Below are 15,318 nucleotides of genomic sequence, written 5' to 3'. Positions count from 1 at the left end.
TTTTATGGCTTTTCATGCAACGGGGGGATTTAAAACTTTTTTTATTTGATATTTTTAGCGATTGATTGATCTTGCAAACTGCGTGAGTACAAAATTTGAGTATAGTCATGGCTTCACTTGATACGTGTTTCTATAAGACGCGATTAGACGCGTATCGAGTGAAGCCTTGGTATAGTAAGCTAATCGGGACTTTTAGACACGTGTCACATGAATTTTGAAACAAAAAAAAAAGGCGAACGATATGTGCCATTTCGAGTCGAGAGCGAAGAATTTGTATAGATTGTGCGTATTTTTGGCATTCAATATTTACAATATTGTGCGTATTTTTGACATTCCGAACGCATTTGCTGTGCAGTTTTTTTTTTTTTTTTTTGGTAGCATCGTATACCATCGGCGACTTGGCGACATCTTATAAATCATTGTCATGAAAATCAGTATAATGATGTTTTTTTTTGTTGGCGTAGCAACGCGCGTCGGGTACAGCTAGTTCAAAATAAATTTCATTTACCATTGTTTTCTGATTGATTGTTATAACCAACACAATCACAATGAGATTAAAAGAGATCATGAATAAATTAATGAGTTTTATCCTCATACCTCTATGGCCGGAGGATGTGAATCCAGCTCCACGAACGGCTGTCATTGGACGAGTGAGATTGTCTTGAGAAACAGAGGACAGTCCCGAGGAAGACGGAGCCAAGGAACGACCCCACTAAAGAACATTTTCGAAAGAAAAAGCAATTGTACAGATGAGATCCAAAAAATATATATATAAAGTAGCTTTCGTGAAAATTTAAACACAAATGTCACAATTAGAATTATCTGTCTTGTGTCCTGAATTCTTATTGGTTGGCCCTCTTTTGTATAAATACGGTGTCCACGTGGTTGTTGTCAGTTCTCTCACGACTTTCGGATGTGTTGGTGAGCTTTCTGCACTGATGAAGAGGCTCCATTGTAGCCTTTAAATAGCTATATGCTGTATTTCCTTCAAAATTTGTACTTTATTTACGTTGGTTTTTGACATTAATCATATCGTAGCACAAAGCTTATGCGATAACTCTTCATTTAATTAGAATTTGTTTTGCATCTCAGCAAAACATATTAACATTAATTATAAATTTAGTACAGAACAAGAAGTGTATCCAGAACTAAAAGAGCCTAATATCACCGTTTATCATCAATTTTTTAGCAAAAGTCATATCTTGCAAGCATTAGGCTCCAGTATACTAATTTTGTTATCCAAGTATACTTTTTAAGAGTAAAACTTTTTTTTGAAAACAAAATGAAATTTATGTGAAAATATTGAGAGTACGGACGAACCTGTCAATCTCGAACCCGCTTATCTCGAAATTTTTTAATTTCCCTGCTTTTGCAGCCAAAATTCAATGTATTTTCCATGTTTTTCTCGAAAAAAAAATCCCAAATGCCTCTGTATCTCGAATTCTAGCAAGGCTGTCATTTTCAGATTCAAAGCCCAGTCATCTTCAAAATGACTAACAACGTTCCTTGAACACAGAAACAGTAGCATTGTCTTCTAGGGCAGAGGAAAAAAGGGAGAAATGCACCCTGTCCAAGAATAGGTTGGTTTTCTAGGAAGACTAACGAAAGGATTGTCATTTCGAGCGCTTTCTTGGAAGCAGAGCAGAGGGCAGATAATGGGACAATAATGAGGTGAGAGGTGAGCTTGACAGATTTGATATGTTGGGTGAGTTTTTCAAGTTCGTGGTTAATGGCCATTATCAAATTAAAAGCCGTTTCACTTTGTTTTCTGATTTAGATTGTGTTCTGTGGTTGCTCTCTTGCTTGAAGTTGTGATTGCTTAGAAAACCCGAGATGATATGCGTGAAAAGAATGTTAAGATTCTTTCAAATGATAAAAAATGAAAATTCAAGACTTTTTGAACAGCAATCCATTAACAAATGAAATTGCTCCCAAGTTTAGTACAGCTAGCGCGCTTTCAACAATAATTAAAAACAGAATGTCTGTGGAGCAAAAGTTTCAGTCAAATAAAATAGCAATATAAAATTCGAAAATGTGCTTTTCTGGATGTGGACGAATGCGTTTTAAAACGTACACATGTGGACTGGTCAGATGTGGAACCTTTACCGATGTGGAAATTGTGGCTAGCTTAAGAGTTCATTATGGCTCTTCACATTTTAATCTTTCACAGGTATCGTCTTTAACATTTAAAATTATTTCGAAAAACCAAATCAAAAATTAAAATGTGGAAAGAGGTTTTTCAAAGAAAAATAATAAGTTTTTTTTTAAAAGTTATTAGGGAAGGGGGCTGGCAGATAAACAGACCACGGACTAATTACTGGTTAAAAGTGTTAATCCAATTTTCCATAGCTTTTAAAAATATAAGTTGCTTTTTAATTTTAAATTCATTTTTGTATAAAAACAAATAAAAATTAAATTTAAAATTGGACTACACAAGGGAATTTTAATAACTTACTCCAGTTCCACCTCGAGATGCAGTTAGCCTGGAAGTTCCTGGTACTTTAGCTGTAGGCTACATTGAAAAATTCAAGAGAACTTAAAAAAGATTCCACATTACACTACTTTAAAGATAATTTTTCATATGAATAACCTTAAACATTAAAAAAAAATTTTAATAAAGTTACTTTCAATACAGCCGAACTCGCTTACACCAAGCCCTGTTTTAACGAGAACTCGGATTTAGCAAGGAAATCAAAAACATTTGGTTGGTACAATGTTAAGCCTATGGGAACAAAACTTGCTATTAACGAGCAAACCCAGCTTAACACTAGAAAGACGGAAGCGGTCATTTTGACCGCAAACGATTTTCAAATACTCATATTTTCTGTGTTTAGTTTTCAAACTCGTTTTCTTTCATTGACTTTTCCTATTTATTATGATCTCACAAGAGTAAATTTTATTTCTTTAAACTCATTATTTCAGTTGCTATAAACATAATTTATACCTAAAAAGACTGACGCCAGTCATTTTGACCGCTTAAAGAAGTGTTATTTGTGCTTCTGGTTTTGTTCACTTTTATCTTATCAGATGTGTGTACTATGGATTATTGTTAGTTGTCAGGGTGAGTAATGTTCTTTTGGGCTTGAGTAGCACCTGCTGGTCAGGTTTAATTCTTTGGACTGTTGGGAAAATGCAAAACACCTGCTGGCTGCATGGTTTCAATTTTATGCTATCTGCACAGGGGGAAATGTTGATAAAGGTCTAACAGGGGGAAATCTTGAAAAGCATGTGACTGGACACATGAAATTATTTTGGATCTGAAAAGAAGTAGATATAAACAAGTGGATTCCAAAAATTAGTGCTGGAATTCGTTTGTGCACCAAAACATGTGATTTGCTTGAAACATTGATCTTTTTTTTCCTTCGGTGATTTTGAAGTGCTCAGTCACTTCATATGCACACAAACATTTTTTATCAGTAGCACTTGAATATAGGATTCATTGACAAGCTTATCAGTACATGCATTCCTGAAACTGTTGCAGATTTATCTAAAACATATTCTGGTTTGGATGGACAGTCTGACCTATCTGAAGAGGAATATATTCCTAATGATGAAATTGTTGCGAACATTTTTCAGACCTTAGATTTGCAGAAAAAGACTTCGTCAGAGTCAGAATTAGAAGAAACCTCGTTAATAAAAACTTATGCGCAAGATGTAGAAAGCAGTAAAAGAAAAAGGGTTTGATGCCAAAAAAAAAGAGAAAAATTCAAAAACAGAATTCCAGACTTTCTTTTATTCCCTCCAAGTCCAAATGCGGAAATAAATCTACGAACATTTGTTCTGATGACAAAAAAAATGTTTATGGCTCATATACTAACAAAGTGATAACAATGAGTACTTCTAAATACTGCAAAAGATAGTAGTGTACGATATATTGCGTACGATATATAGGTAATTTTGAAAACAAACACATGCATGGTTGGAAATAGTGACTACATGATGAGAAAAGTTCCTCTTTTTTGTACAAATTTACTCTTTCTCAATACCAATTATATAAAGCATGTGTATTTCACTTGATCGAACATAAAATTAAAAAAAAAACTGCCTGAGACTGATTTGCAGACTATATTACGATTGAAATGTTAAATCAATTTCTGACACATTGAAAAAAATCTTTTCTATGATTAAAAATCCCAAAAAGAAGAAACTTCCAATAAGTATGGCGGTCAAAATTACCGCTGCCAGTCTTTCTAGGTATATGGAAAATGCTGTCTTTCTAGAGTTAAAGCGAGCAATGTTTTTATAATTCATAAAGTGTCTGTTGATTTCCTCCTCAGAAAAGATTATTATTTTTTTGGAAAAATTCCACTAACATCTTAAATTCAACCGAAAGTTAGAGATAAGACACAAATCATGAGAACGATGGATGACAGGGCTCCTTTTTTTAAATTTGTAGAGTAGAGCAGTGGCAGATTGGTTGAAAAAATCAGCCCTGGCATTAAGAGATATAGCGGCCCCATATCTCTTATAGATATTAAATATTACCTAACGATTGGGATATCCCTTAAATATGAGGAAATGATGCTTAACTACTAAATATGTTTTATTTAAACAAAATTTAACAGATAGGAACATTTCTGCACTTTAATGGTGAACAAATTGATACAGTATTAGCTAAACCTTATTTTGGGGGAAAATTGTGATTGTGATTGTCCATTTAAGTATTTTTATAATGCCCGGAACTTGGTTGAATATTTCCGTAATGATAACACTGCATGGCTAGTATGTCCTTTTCTGCAGTCATAACAAGTAACTTAATTGCCCTGTTACATGAAACTGATCTAGCAATGTTCATGGGTGAAAGACTAGGGCCGTCTTAGAATATGATGGGTTCCTCGACACAAACATACATTACTGGGCCCTGTCATAAATATTCCCTTTTTTGTACTGCCATACCCTGACGACCCCCCAGACTCAATGCGAGGTCAAAAACCTGGTCGGGTACGAGTTTGGCAGCCCCTTATTTTTTTCAAACGCATGTATCAGTACAAAGAGAGAGAGAGAGGACTTAGCTTTATGGCTTCTGGGAGTCATTAAAGTATTAGCAATATAAACTTAATGGAAAGATAACCATTAAGTCTGAAATAGGGGTTTAGGGGAGAGGGGGAGGAAAATTTTCGAAATTTTAGTCTTAAAAACTCAATTTTAGACAGTATTTGGTGATGTTAGGGGAGCGTAGGCTCAGCGTTTCTTCTGCTGCATTTTTTCGGAAGTGGAAATCCAAAAACAGAATTTTAAATTATCTTCGAGTATATGGTATGAAGAACAGTTCCGGGGGCTCTCCTCTGAAATTAAAAAAATATATATTAGCTCTGAAAACGCCGTTTAAGAAGATCTTTGGTGATTTTAAGTCAAGATAGATTCCGAGGCCATCCACCAGAAAATTTTCAAATTGAAGTCTTAAAAGCCTTTTTTGGTCAAGTTAGGGCACCTGCAGTTACTCGAAAGTTAAGTTTCAAAAACGAAATTTTTGCTGACCTTCAGTGACGTTAGGAAAAAGAGTTTTCAGGAGGCTCACCTTAGAAAATTTTCGAAATTGAAGCACTAAAAACGAGATTTAAAACGTTCTTCATTGATGATGCCGAAAGAGAGGAGGGGATGGGGCACTTTCCCAGAAAATTTTTGATACTGTTAAGTTAAAAACAATTTTAGACCATATTTGGGAATGTTTAAAAAAATGGGAGAGGTTCGAGTACTTTCCTCGAGCAAATTTTCGAAACTGGAATTTCATGTTATGGCGGGAAGGCTCTGACCATGTTATGGTCAGAGTACTGTTTCTGACAGACTGACATTGTTCTCTTACGAAGTTATTTAAAATTGAAGCCAAAAATTTAAATTTTACACGAACTTCGATGATATTAGGAGGGGGGAGGGAGGTTCTGGGGACCACCGGAATTCTTTCGACATTGGTTTTTATCCACTCATTTTCTTTTTAAACTGAGGGGACAGAAATCTTGAGTTTGTACAGCACACAGAATACTTTGTTGCGTCAAAAAACGGCGGTCTTTGGCCTATGATTTGATAATCTTAATAATGTAGAGTCTTTCATGCTCCTTAGTGGTATTTTAAGATCGCATTTTTTAAGATAATTTTACGGAAAAAAATATTTTGTCACTTTAATTCCAATTGTTATAAACAGGGTCACCGAGAGCAAAAGCGAATCCAGGAAAAAAATGACATATGCCAAATTTTTCACAGGCCCCCTTCTACACCTTTCACCATTAGGATATTTTACCCTCTGCGCGAGTTCAATTCCGAGCTGGGCCCCTATTCTCCAACTAAGTTGATATGACCTCACATCGGCCCTTGTTGTAAGTTGCATTTTATAACAATTGTGAATTGTCATTTATAAATAAAAGCGTCAAAGAAACCAAAAGTATTTTAACTTTTTACGACCGCTAAGGTTTCCATGTTTTTTTTTTTTAATTTATTCATTTATTTTTTATTACACCACTAAAGATATATTGGCAGCCCCAGGGTCCGACTATCTAAAAGTGAGGCCCTAGGCCCACATTAATTTGGAGGCATCTTGAAGACTATGCAGTGTTTGATTTACATTTTTAAAGCACGAATGCACTTATGTGCATTAATGAATCCCCTTTGGGCCCCCTCACAATTGTGACCAAGTAAATTCGTTACTGGCAGAATGATTAAAAATTCCCCTTTAAAGAAGTTTTGTTCCAATTAATAAGTCATAATTTTTTACTTTTTAAAAAATACATGTATTTTTCATATCGTTGCAATGCTATGTAAAAATGTGGGGCCCCTTAGGAACATGGAGCTTTAAGCCTAGGTATAGTCAGCCTGTGTAATAATCAGGCCCTGGGCAGTCCCATTTCAGAAATTCCCCCTCCCCCCTCTTGGTGACGGCCCTGCATCCCTCCACCAGCAAACTTTAGCCCATGCGTAGGAGCTGAGGCTGGGTTTTGCGAATTAGCGTTATTCTAAACGCAAAAATTTACATTTTGCTGTTAGTAGACAGGCCCGAAAGACTTTGCTGTTAGTTGATCGGCCCGAAACATGAAAGGCCCACCGGGCAAATGCCCGGTTGCCCGCCGGCTGTATCCGCCACTAGAGTAGAGGAGCATTTAAAAACGATATATTTGTTGAAGAGAATGTTATCATTTCCGAGATATTCTTCCGAGGATATTATCTAAAAGTCAAGATAGAAAAAAAAAAAAAAAAAAACTACCACCATAATGATAAATGTGATGAATTCGAAAATAGCCCTTGACATACTTCACTTCTAAAGCAGGTTTTGTACTCAATTTCAAAAATTAAACTGAAGGAGTTTTGAAGGAGTAAAATGAGGTTTTGAAGGGCTAATTGGCTGTCATTAAATGTCACAGTTTTTTTCAACATATTTGACCCCCCTTTCCCCTTTATCACAAAGTGCCACATTTCACCTAACTCCTCCTCTTGTCATGTGTCATATTTTTTATAAACATATTGTTACAATAACTGTGTGATGTCACTTTTTGTCACCCTCTCTCTCTTCCCCTTGTCACAATTTCATGAGCCCATTTCCTCCTCAAGGCATGACATCACTTGTAGATGACCCTTTTTTACTGTATCATAACTGCGATTTACTAAACAATTGTTTGTTTTTTAACACAATCACTTAATGTAGTACATCTACTTAAGTAGTTTTAAATATTTAAATAATAATTAGACAACCTGACATTTGCTGCTGAGAGTGTGGTGGAAGAAAAAACAATAATCATAAAACTTGAAAAAATAGCCAAGCACCATTTAAGCATGTTTTACTTACATGGAACACACCGCCAGCTCAGTCATTTCCTGCCGAGGACTGCAGTTTCGTGCTTATTAGCACTCATCAGCCCGGCATAGGAAAATGACTGAGCTGGAGATGGAAAAACTTCTTAAGGAAGTCAAGAGTGCGAAACAAACTGGTAGCTAATACAGGATTAGCAGACCAGACGAGTGACTGAAGCAATGGTTCGGTTCAACTCGAAGATTGAACGCGAGGCAAGGTATATTCAGTAAATTACAGCCCATTAGCCAGGGCTAAAGCAGAAATACATGGAACACACCGCCTGAAATTTATTGAATATACCTTGCCTCGTGTTCAATCTTCGAGTTGAACCAAACCATTGCTTCGGTCACTCGCCTGGTCTGCTAATCCTGTATTAGCTACCAGTTTGTTTCGCACTCTTGGCTTCCTTAAGAGGTTTTTCCATCTCCAGCTCAGTCACTTTCCTATGCCGGGCTGATGAGTGCTAATAAGCACGAAACTGCAGTCCTCGGCTGGAAATGACTGAGCTGGCGGTGTGTTCCATGTATTTCTGCTTTAGCCCTGGCTAATGGGCTGTAATTTACTGAATATACATGTTTTACTTAACTTATGAAATGTTTTAGTCTTCTAATAAAATTTTCACCTTCAACTTTTATGAATTAACAATGATCTATTTGTAAATCACATCTTCATGAAAAAAATAAATGCATGAAATTATTACATTAAAATCGCCTTTGTGACGAAGTTAGTTGTCGATCAAAGTGTTATAAGTTACTGTCATAGAAGAAGATTATGTACTCTTGAACTAAAAAAGAAGAAGTTTTGAAGGAGTTAAAACCAAAATGAAGGAGTTTGAAGGGCCCTTCAAAAAATTTCCTAAATGAAGGAGTATTGGAGGAGTTTTGAAGGAGCATACAAACCCTGTAAAGTACAGAAAAACTTCCAAACTGTTTTGAAGCCACGGATTCAAATGACCATGTTTTTCGGATCCCAAGTTCCTCGAAAACAATAACAAGAAAGAGACAATAAGACAGTTCAAATCAAATAACCAGTTTCATTGATACAGTACAGAAATGTAACAAATTAAAAAGCAAGCACGTATAATTTCTATGATTTTTTTCACAAACCCATTTTTAATCAGCACTCAGCAGTCCTTTTGCAATCGTTATAAGCGAGTTTGACTGTATAATATCTTTATGAGTCTCTCTCATCAAGTTGAACATATTTTAACTCAAGTAATTAACTTTTTTTAGATCATTAAAGTAGTTTTTTTGCATTGATAGTCATGATTTTAAATCATGAATTTTACAAAATTTTTTTACCTTAATTTTATCAAGCACTGTAGTTTCTTTTTGTAAAAAGTATTCTTCAAAAGAATAAACACTGACTAATTAGTTAGGGGGCTTTGAGATTTCTTTAGAGTCATACTTTGAATTCTTTCATAAAAGAAGTTAATTTACTTTGTGGTAATTGAAGGAAAAACTTCTATCACAATGCAACGAGTAACTCAGTTTTCATAAATTGAAATTTAGTAATGAGGCTGTATTGGCAAATGACGGTGGGATAAAAGTCAGATGACCAGATTTGACTACAAAGAAAGTAAGAAGCATTAATGAAAATGTAGTAGCTAAAATTTATGCTTTGAAGTAATTAATACAGCACATGGCAATACAACTTGCAAAATGTATTAACATGTAATGTTATAGTGTTTATGTAAAAACATACAGATAAGAATAACAAAAGTTATAATGACAATAATTAATATAATATTCAATTGTAATTAAAGACAAAGTAGTTGTTCATACAATATAAGAAATTGAATACAACAAACCAAAGGTCTTCTGCCGTAACTTGTTCTGACAGCTTGCTGAAATGCTTCATCTTCTTGAATAGCCTAGATCAATATTAAAAAGAAGTTACGAATATTTTAATGAATTATAACTGAACAAGACAAATTTTAAAATTCATTAATCACGCTGCACTGCAAACATACTTCGTATTTTGTTCCTACAGACGCATTAGCTCCGACAGACAACATATCCATTAAAGCTACATACTTAATACAGTAGAGTCTCTAAAATCCTAGTCTCAAAAGTCCGAGGTTCTGCTTAATTCGAGGTGATTTGTCGATATTTTAAAGATATATTTTTTTTACAGACAAAAAATGTTTTAATCTAAAAATTGAAATATTTTGCTATGCTTAGAACTTCCCTGACAGCATACAATAAGGTACTAAAAAGACATTGAAAGGTTCTTGTCAACAGGGTTGTTTGGTTTAAACCAATTGGTTTTTTTTTTAAAAACCATGTGGTTTTTTTTAAAAATGTTTTTTTTTTAAAGCCAAAAAAAAAAAACATTTTACAGGTTTACATTGATTTTCCCACACATATTGAAAAATGTAAAATTCCATTTATGCTAAATTCCTAGCTAAGTTGCATTGATTTTCCCACACATATTGAAAAATGTAAAATTCCATTTATGCTAAATTCCTAGCTAAGTTGCAGAGATAAATACTAAAATTGCAAAGTTGCTTCTTCAAAATGTATTACAAGCTTTAATCGAAAAAAAATATTAATATATTTTTTATTTCATATATGTGCCATAAAGCAGATTTCAGTCAACTTCCATCATTATGCTTAATTTGCATGATTAGTTAAGATTTACTAAGGATTGAATCTTTTATTGTAGATGCAATCCATTATATTGCTCACTCCTGTTGCAGGGGTGTGACATTTTTGCCCATTTATATGCACTTTCCTGGAATTTTAACTTTGACTTTCTAACTTAACTGTTTGCACCTAAAAATTAAGATTTGTTCTGCAGGTGAACACAAATAATATTTTTTGAATCAAATTTTAAAAAAATGTTTATACTTCATATTATGATACATAATAGTTCCTTATATTATAATGTAGGAAGATTAAAAGACAAATTTTTAAATACCCAGCACAAAATGCAAATGTATGTGTAAAAATTGATTGAGAAATATATAAATCGTCACATATAAACTACTCTCCATTGGGTTTTTTTTTTTTTTTTTTTTTTTTTTTTTTGGATTCTGGGTACTCAAAAGATTTTGATTGGCTATACAGCTATGCTGCTTTATGACTATTAGGTGCAGATAATTCTTAGTTTTTCCCCCCCTTTTATTCATTGGAATTGGGATTTTGGTATTTGCTTTGCCTTAGCTAACCTGTGCAGTTTATAAAAGTTACTTATTGATATTGTTTTAAAAAGAATGTCTATGCATACTAATATGTTAATCAAGTCAAACATTTCAATCAATATTTCCCCGCAGAAAGCGATTTTAATTATTTAATTTAGTTACAAGATTTTGTTCTAATCTCTTTCATTAATCAAGAAATTAGGTATAATGTGACTATTGAATAACTGTTAATTACATGGAACCTAAATTACCTTCCGAAAATTAATTGTTTTTCTCGCAAATAGTATTTAAACCAAAAGAACCCGGTTTAAACCAAAAAAACTGGTTTAAACCAAAAAAAACCGGTTTTTTTGGTGTTTTTGAAAAAAAAAAACGATTTTTTTACCAACCCTGTATGTCAATAACATGACATGAAAAATTCATCGACTGTGAGAGATTGATTAAGAGACGCCTTGGAGAGAGTAGGAAGTAGGTTAATACAAAAAATAACTTGAAACTAAAACATATTGTTTTGCCTCAAAGAACGAACAAACAGCTCTTTTGGAATACCCGACTGCAATTAAAAAGGGGAGTGCAAAACTCCACGTTGTATGAATTGTACAGTACAAATTTTTTTTTCTCCTTCTATGTATAACGTTTTTGTATTACGTGTGTTACATATGTAAGATCACACATAGACACCAAATGTCACAACAAAAATCATCAAAATTTATTCTATGACTATCAAAGGGCATTTTTTTTTTTTTTTTGGTTGCCTGCAAATTTACACACAAGTTTGAGTAGACATCAAGAAAAAACTAATCCAAACTCGTTTAGTGTTAATTAAAACAAATATTTATGTTGAAATTTGAATGATAAATTCTTCAAGGAGACAATATTTTCCTTTCATAGCATAAGGAAGTAAACGTTGCATGTCCTTATGTAGTCCAAATACTTTTTCGGATAATCGGAGTTTTCAGTAATCTGAGGTGGTGCAAGCCCAATTACCTCGAATTTTCGAAACTCTACTGTATACATTTTTAAGCATGATAGCTAAATATACCCACTGACATAAAGTTAAATAAAGGTTTTATTTTAAATTAGTTTCAAAAATGTAAAATTGTATGCGAATATATATCCAATACACCCCCCCCCCCCCCCTAAACAAACACCACTCCAACACGGGCTTTATTTTGGTTTTATAAGTGGGTTCAAGAAAAAACCGCGCGAGTCTTTTTCGGGTTCGTGGGTGGGTCGAAAATCTTGATTCCAATACATGAAACACAATGTTAACAAAAAGAATACTAACGGCTGTGTCAAGAGAAGGATGGAATTCATTGTAGCCTGAATATAAATCATCATCATCGTATGTGGATGGTTTTAAGGTTTCCATTTTGTTTACGGAACAAACATTTCGTTACCAAGGCAACCACTTTTATTAATGCTTTAAGATTATACAGTTCCTTCTGATTCGGCACTTAAGAGTGTTCTAAAATTAAATTTTATAAAATTGAAGATAACAAACAACAAAAGTTGATAAAGAATTTTACGAGAACAGCACAAACAAAAGCAGAAAAACAAAACATTTAAAAGACGAGCACCTAATTTAGTTACAGATACAGTTAAAACGAAAAATTACAGAGTTTCGTGGAGTAGCAGAGCATTAGTTGTTGCGGAAATATTTTCGATATTCGCATTCGCCAAGTTTTGCGTAGAGTCCCTTTGCATAACTAAGTCGCAACTACAGAGCTCGAATACGCTACCTTAACGGTGATTAACAGTACTACCGAAAAAGGTAAAACATTCCATTCCACGTGTTTTCTTTGGGGCTTACAGACAATTACAGACTTCAGACAATTTGTGGTGTAATGTAATTTTAGAAGAATAGAAAAGAAAGCTTCCCACAAACGCGATGAAAAATTACTGTCAATCGCAAAGCGTCACAGCAAGTTATAAGTTACGGCATTTGTTTGTTTTATCTTTTTCATCCGCCGTTAAACAGTGGCTGCAGCGCCCCCCCCCCCCTCTCTAGATTATTGGAGATGCGAATAGACTCTACGAGTATGTGTGTTAGTATCGCTTTTGGAAAGTGAAAAAATATTAAAAATTCGACTTCGGCGATAAAAAGTTCGGCGATAACAGGAAAAACTGCGTCCAAAGGGTAGTCCGTCCAAGTCTATCTCTCCATTATTTCTAACGTGCATAAAGTTATATATATTCATATAAATAAAATAAAATAAAATAAAAACACTTTTTACTTGAAAACTTCGTAAAATTCATAAGACCCAATTCGCACAAACTATAAGGGGCACTGCAGTCACCGTGTAATGGCGGAGGGAAAAGGTAAAACAAACGCATACCGTAGCGCAGAAAATACTAATAAGCGTAGTAATTTTTGTTTGTATGCATGATTCTTTTGCTTTATTCTTAAAATATTGTGGATATTCTGGTTCAAGTAGAAAGAAATGAGAATTTAAGAAGTATTACTAAACGTCAGAAATTAAAGCGAATTACGTAGTTCGTAGTTCTAAGCAGTCATTTCCACGATGTCCAATTCGATATTTATCAATTCTTGATATACATTTTCATTATGGTTTAAGACTGACAAGAATAACATTTAATGCTAGATAATTTAATTACTATATGACATTACGATTGATTCTCAAAAGAAGAAGATGATTTTTTTTTTTTTTGTCTTGTTTGGCTAGCGTTAATTGTTTTACATTTGCAGCTTCGCAACTCCAACAAACTATAGGGGTCACTGCAGCCACCGTATAATGGCTGATGAAAAAGGTAAAACAAACGCACGCCGTAGCGTAGAAAATGCTTATAAGCCTAGTAATTTTTGTTTGTATGCATAACGTTTTTGTTTTATTCTTTTTAAATTATTTTTTTAAGTCTTGTGGATATTCTGGCCCACGTAGAAAGAAATGACAATTCAAAAATCATTACTAAACGTTAGAAATTAAGGCAGATTTCGTAGTTCTTAGTTGTAAGCAGTCATTTCCTCGATGTTGAATTCGATATTTATCAATTCTTGAACGGGATTCTTTGAATCAGAGAGGAATGGGCCCCGACTGTTGATCCTTCTATTCTGCTTTTGAATTTATGATTTGCCTCATCTGTGTACGGTTATAAAACTATTTCAACGGTGTAGTTATTCAGTAGTACTTAAAAACATTCTAAACTACTGGGCTTATACATTTTTCTTTTCAGTTTTTTCGGTTTTTACACAGTAGGGTTTTTGTTTTTATTTACTATTTTTTATTTTTTTCACTTTTTTCGCACTCCCCTCGAACCTGTGTAACTGTTTCTTTTTGCGCCCTACAACCTGAGCGCCTTCTCTCTTTTTTTTGCGTCCTTGAACATGTGCGCCTTTGTTTTTTTGAGCAATCACGATTGCTTATTGCTTTCATTAGGCCGTCCTTGATGTTGTGGTTCCTTTTTCAGCTTAGACCAGGGACACCAGCACCACTCGCCCACCGGCCTCTGCAGCGCGGCTCCAAGCACTGTGTCCTGGAATCCGTTTCTCTTGGTCGGGGGCGTCCATGTCCTACATATATGCGCTCTCATACACACACACACACGCTCATACACACACAAGCCTTTACACACATACACACACGCCTACGAGCATATACACAGGTCTACGCACACACACAAGCCTACACATGCACGCAAGCGCGCCTACACATACACACACGCCTGCATACATACACACACACAACTATGCACACGTAACCGCCCAGGAGAAGGGGTAGGCTTGGGAGGACAGGAGCTGTTTCTAGAAACAATAGCCCCCAATGAGTAGGGCTCTGTCGCAATTCGTGATTGCAAAAAACATAATTTGAATTCAAAATTTCAGAATTCAAGTTAATTTTTTTTTTATTTTATTTATTTATTTATTTATTTTTTGCGTTCTCAAACCTATGCGTCCTCTTTTTTTTTGAGCAATCACGATTGCTTATTGCTTTCATTTGACCGTTGTTGGTGTTTGGTTCTTTTTTCAGCTTGGACCAGGGACACCAGCACCACCGTCCACCGGACACTGCAGGCGCGACTCCGAGCACTGCCTCCTGGGAATCCGTTTCTCCTGATCGAGGACGGCCATGTCCTACCACACACACTCTCATACACACACGCACACACAAACTCATACACACAAACACACGCTCATACACACAAGCCTTTACACACATACACACACGCCTACGTGCATACACACAGGTCTACGCACACACATAAGCCAACACATGCACGCACGCGCGCCTACACATACACACACGCCTGCACACACACACACAACTAACTATACACACGTAACCGCCCAGGAGGAGGGGTAGGCTTTGGGGGGGGGCAGGAGCTGTTTCTAGAAACAATAGCCCCCAATGAGTAGGGCCCCGTAGCAACTCGTGAT

At 35.0% G+C, this 15,318-nt stretch overlaps 1 protein-coding gene across 1 annotated transcript; it reads right to left on the bottom strand.

Annotated features, from left to right (window-relative positions):
- Positions 1–597: 597 nt before the first annotated feature.
- Positions 598–12,463, bottom strand: LOC129232565 (intraflagellar transport protein 88 homolog; the record flags this gene model as incomplete). Its single annotated transcript, XM_054866698.1, has 4 exons — positions 12,211–12,463; positions 9,588–9,650; positions 2,456–2,512; positions 598–712 (listed from the first exon to the last, which is right to left on the bottom strand). Coding segments are annotated over exons 1-4 (319 nt in total), but the record flags the coding sequence as incomplete, so codon positions are not given.
- Between the last annotated feature and the right edge of the window lie 2,855 nt (positions 12,464–15,318).

Source organism: Uloborus diversus, unplaced genomic scaffold (genome assembly GCF_026930045.1).
Source record: "Uloborus diversus isolate 005 unplaced genomic scaffold, Udiv.v.3.1 scaffold_1275, whole genome shotgun sequence".
Taxonomy (NCBI): Eukaryota; Metazoa; Arthropoda; class Arachnida; order Araneae; family Uloboridae; genus Uloborus; species Uloborus diversus.
This window is presented reverse-complemented; position numbering and strand designations above follow the sequence as displayed.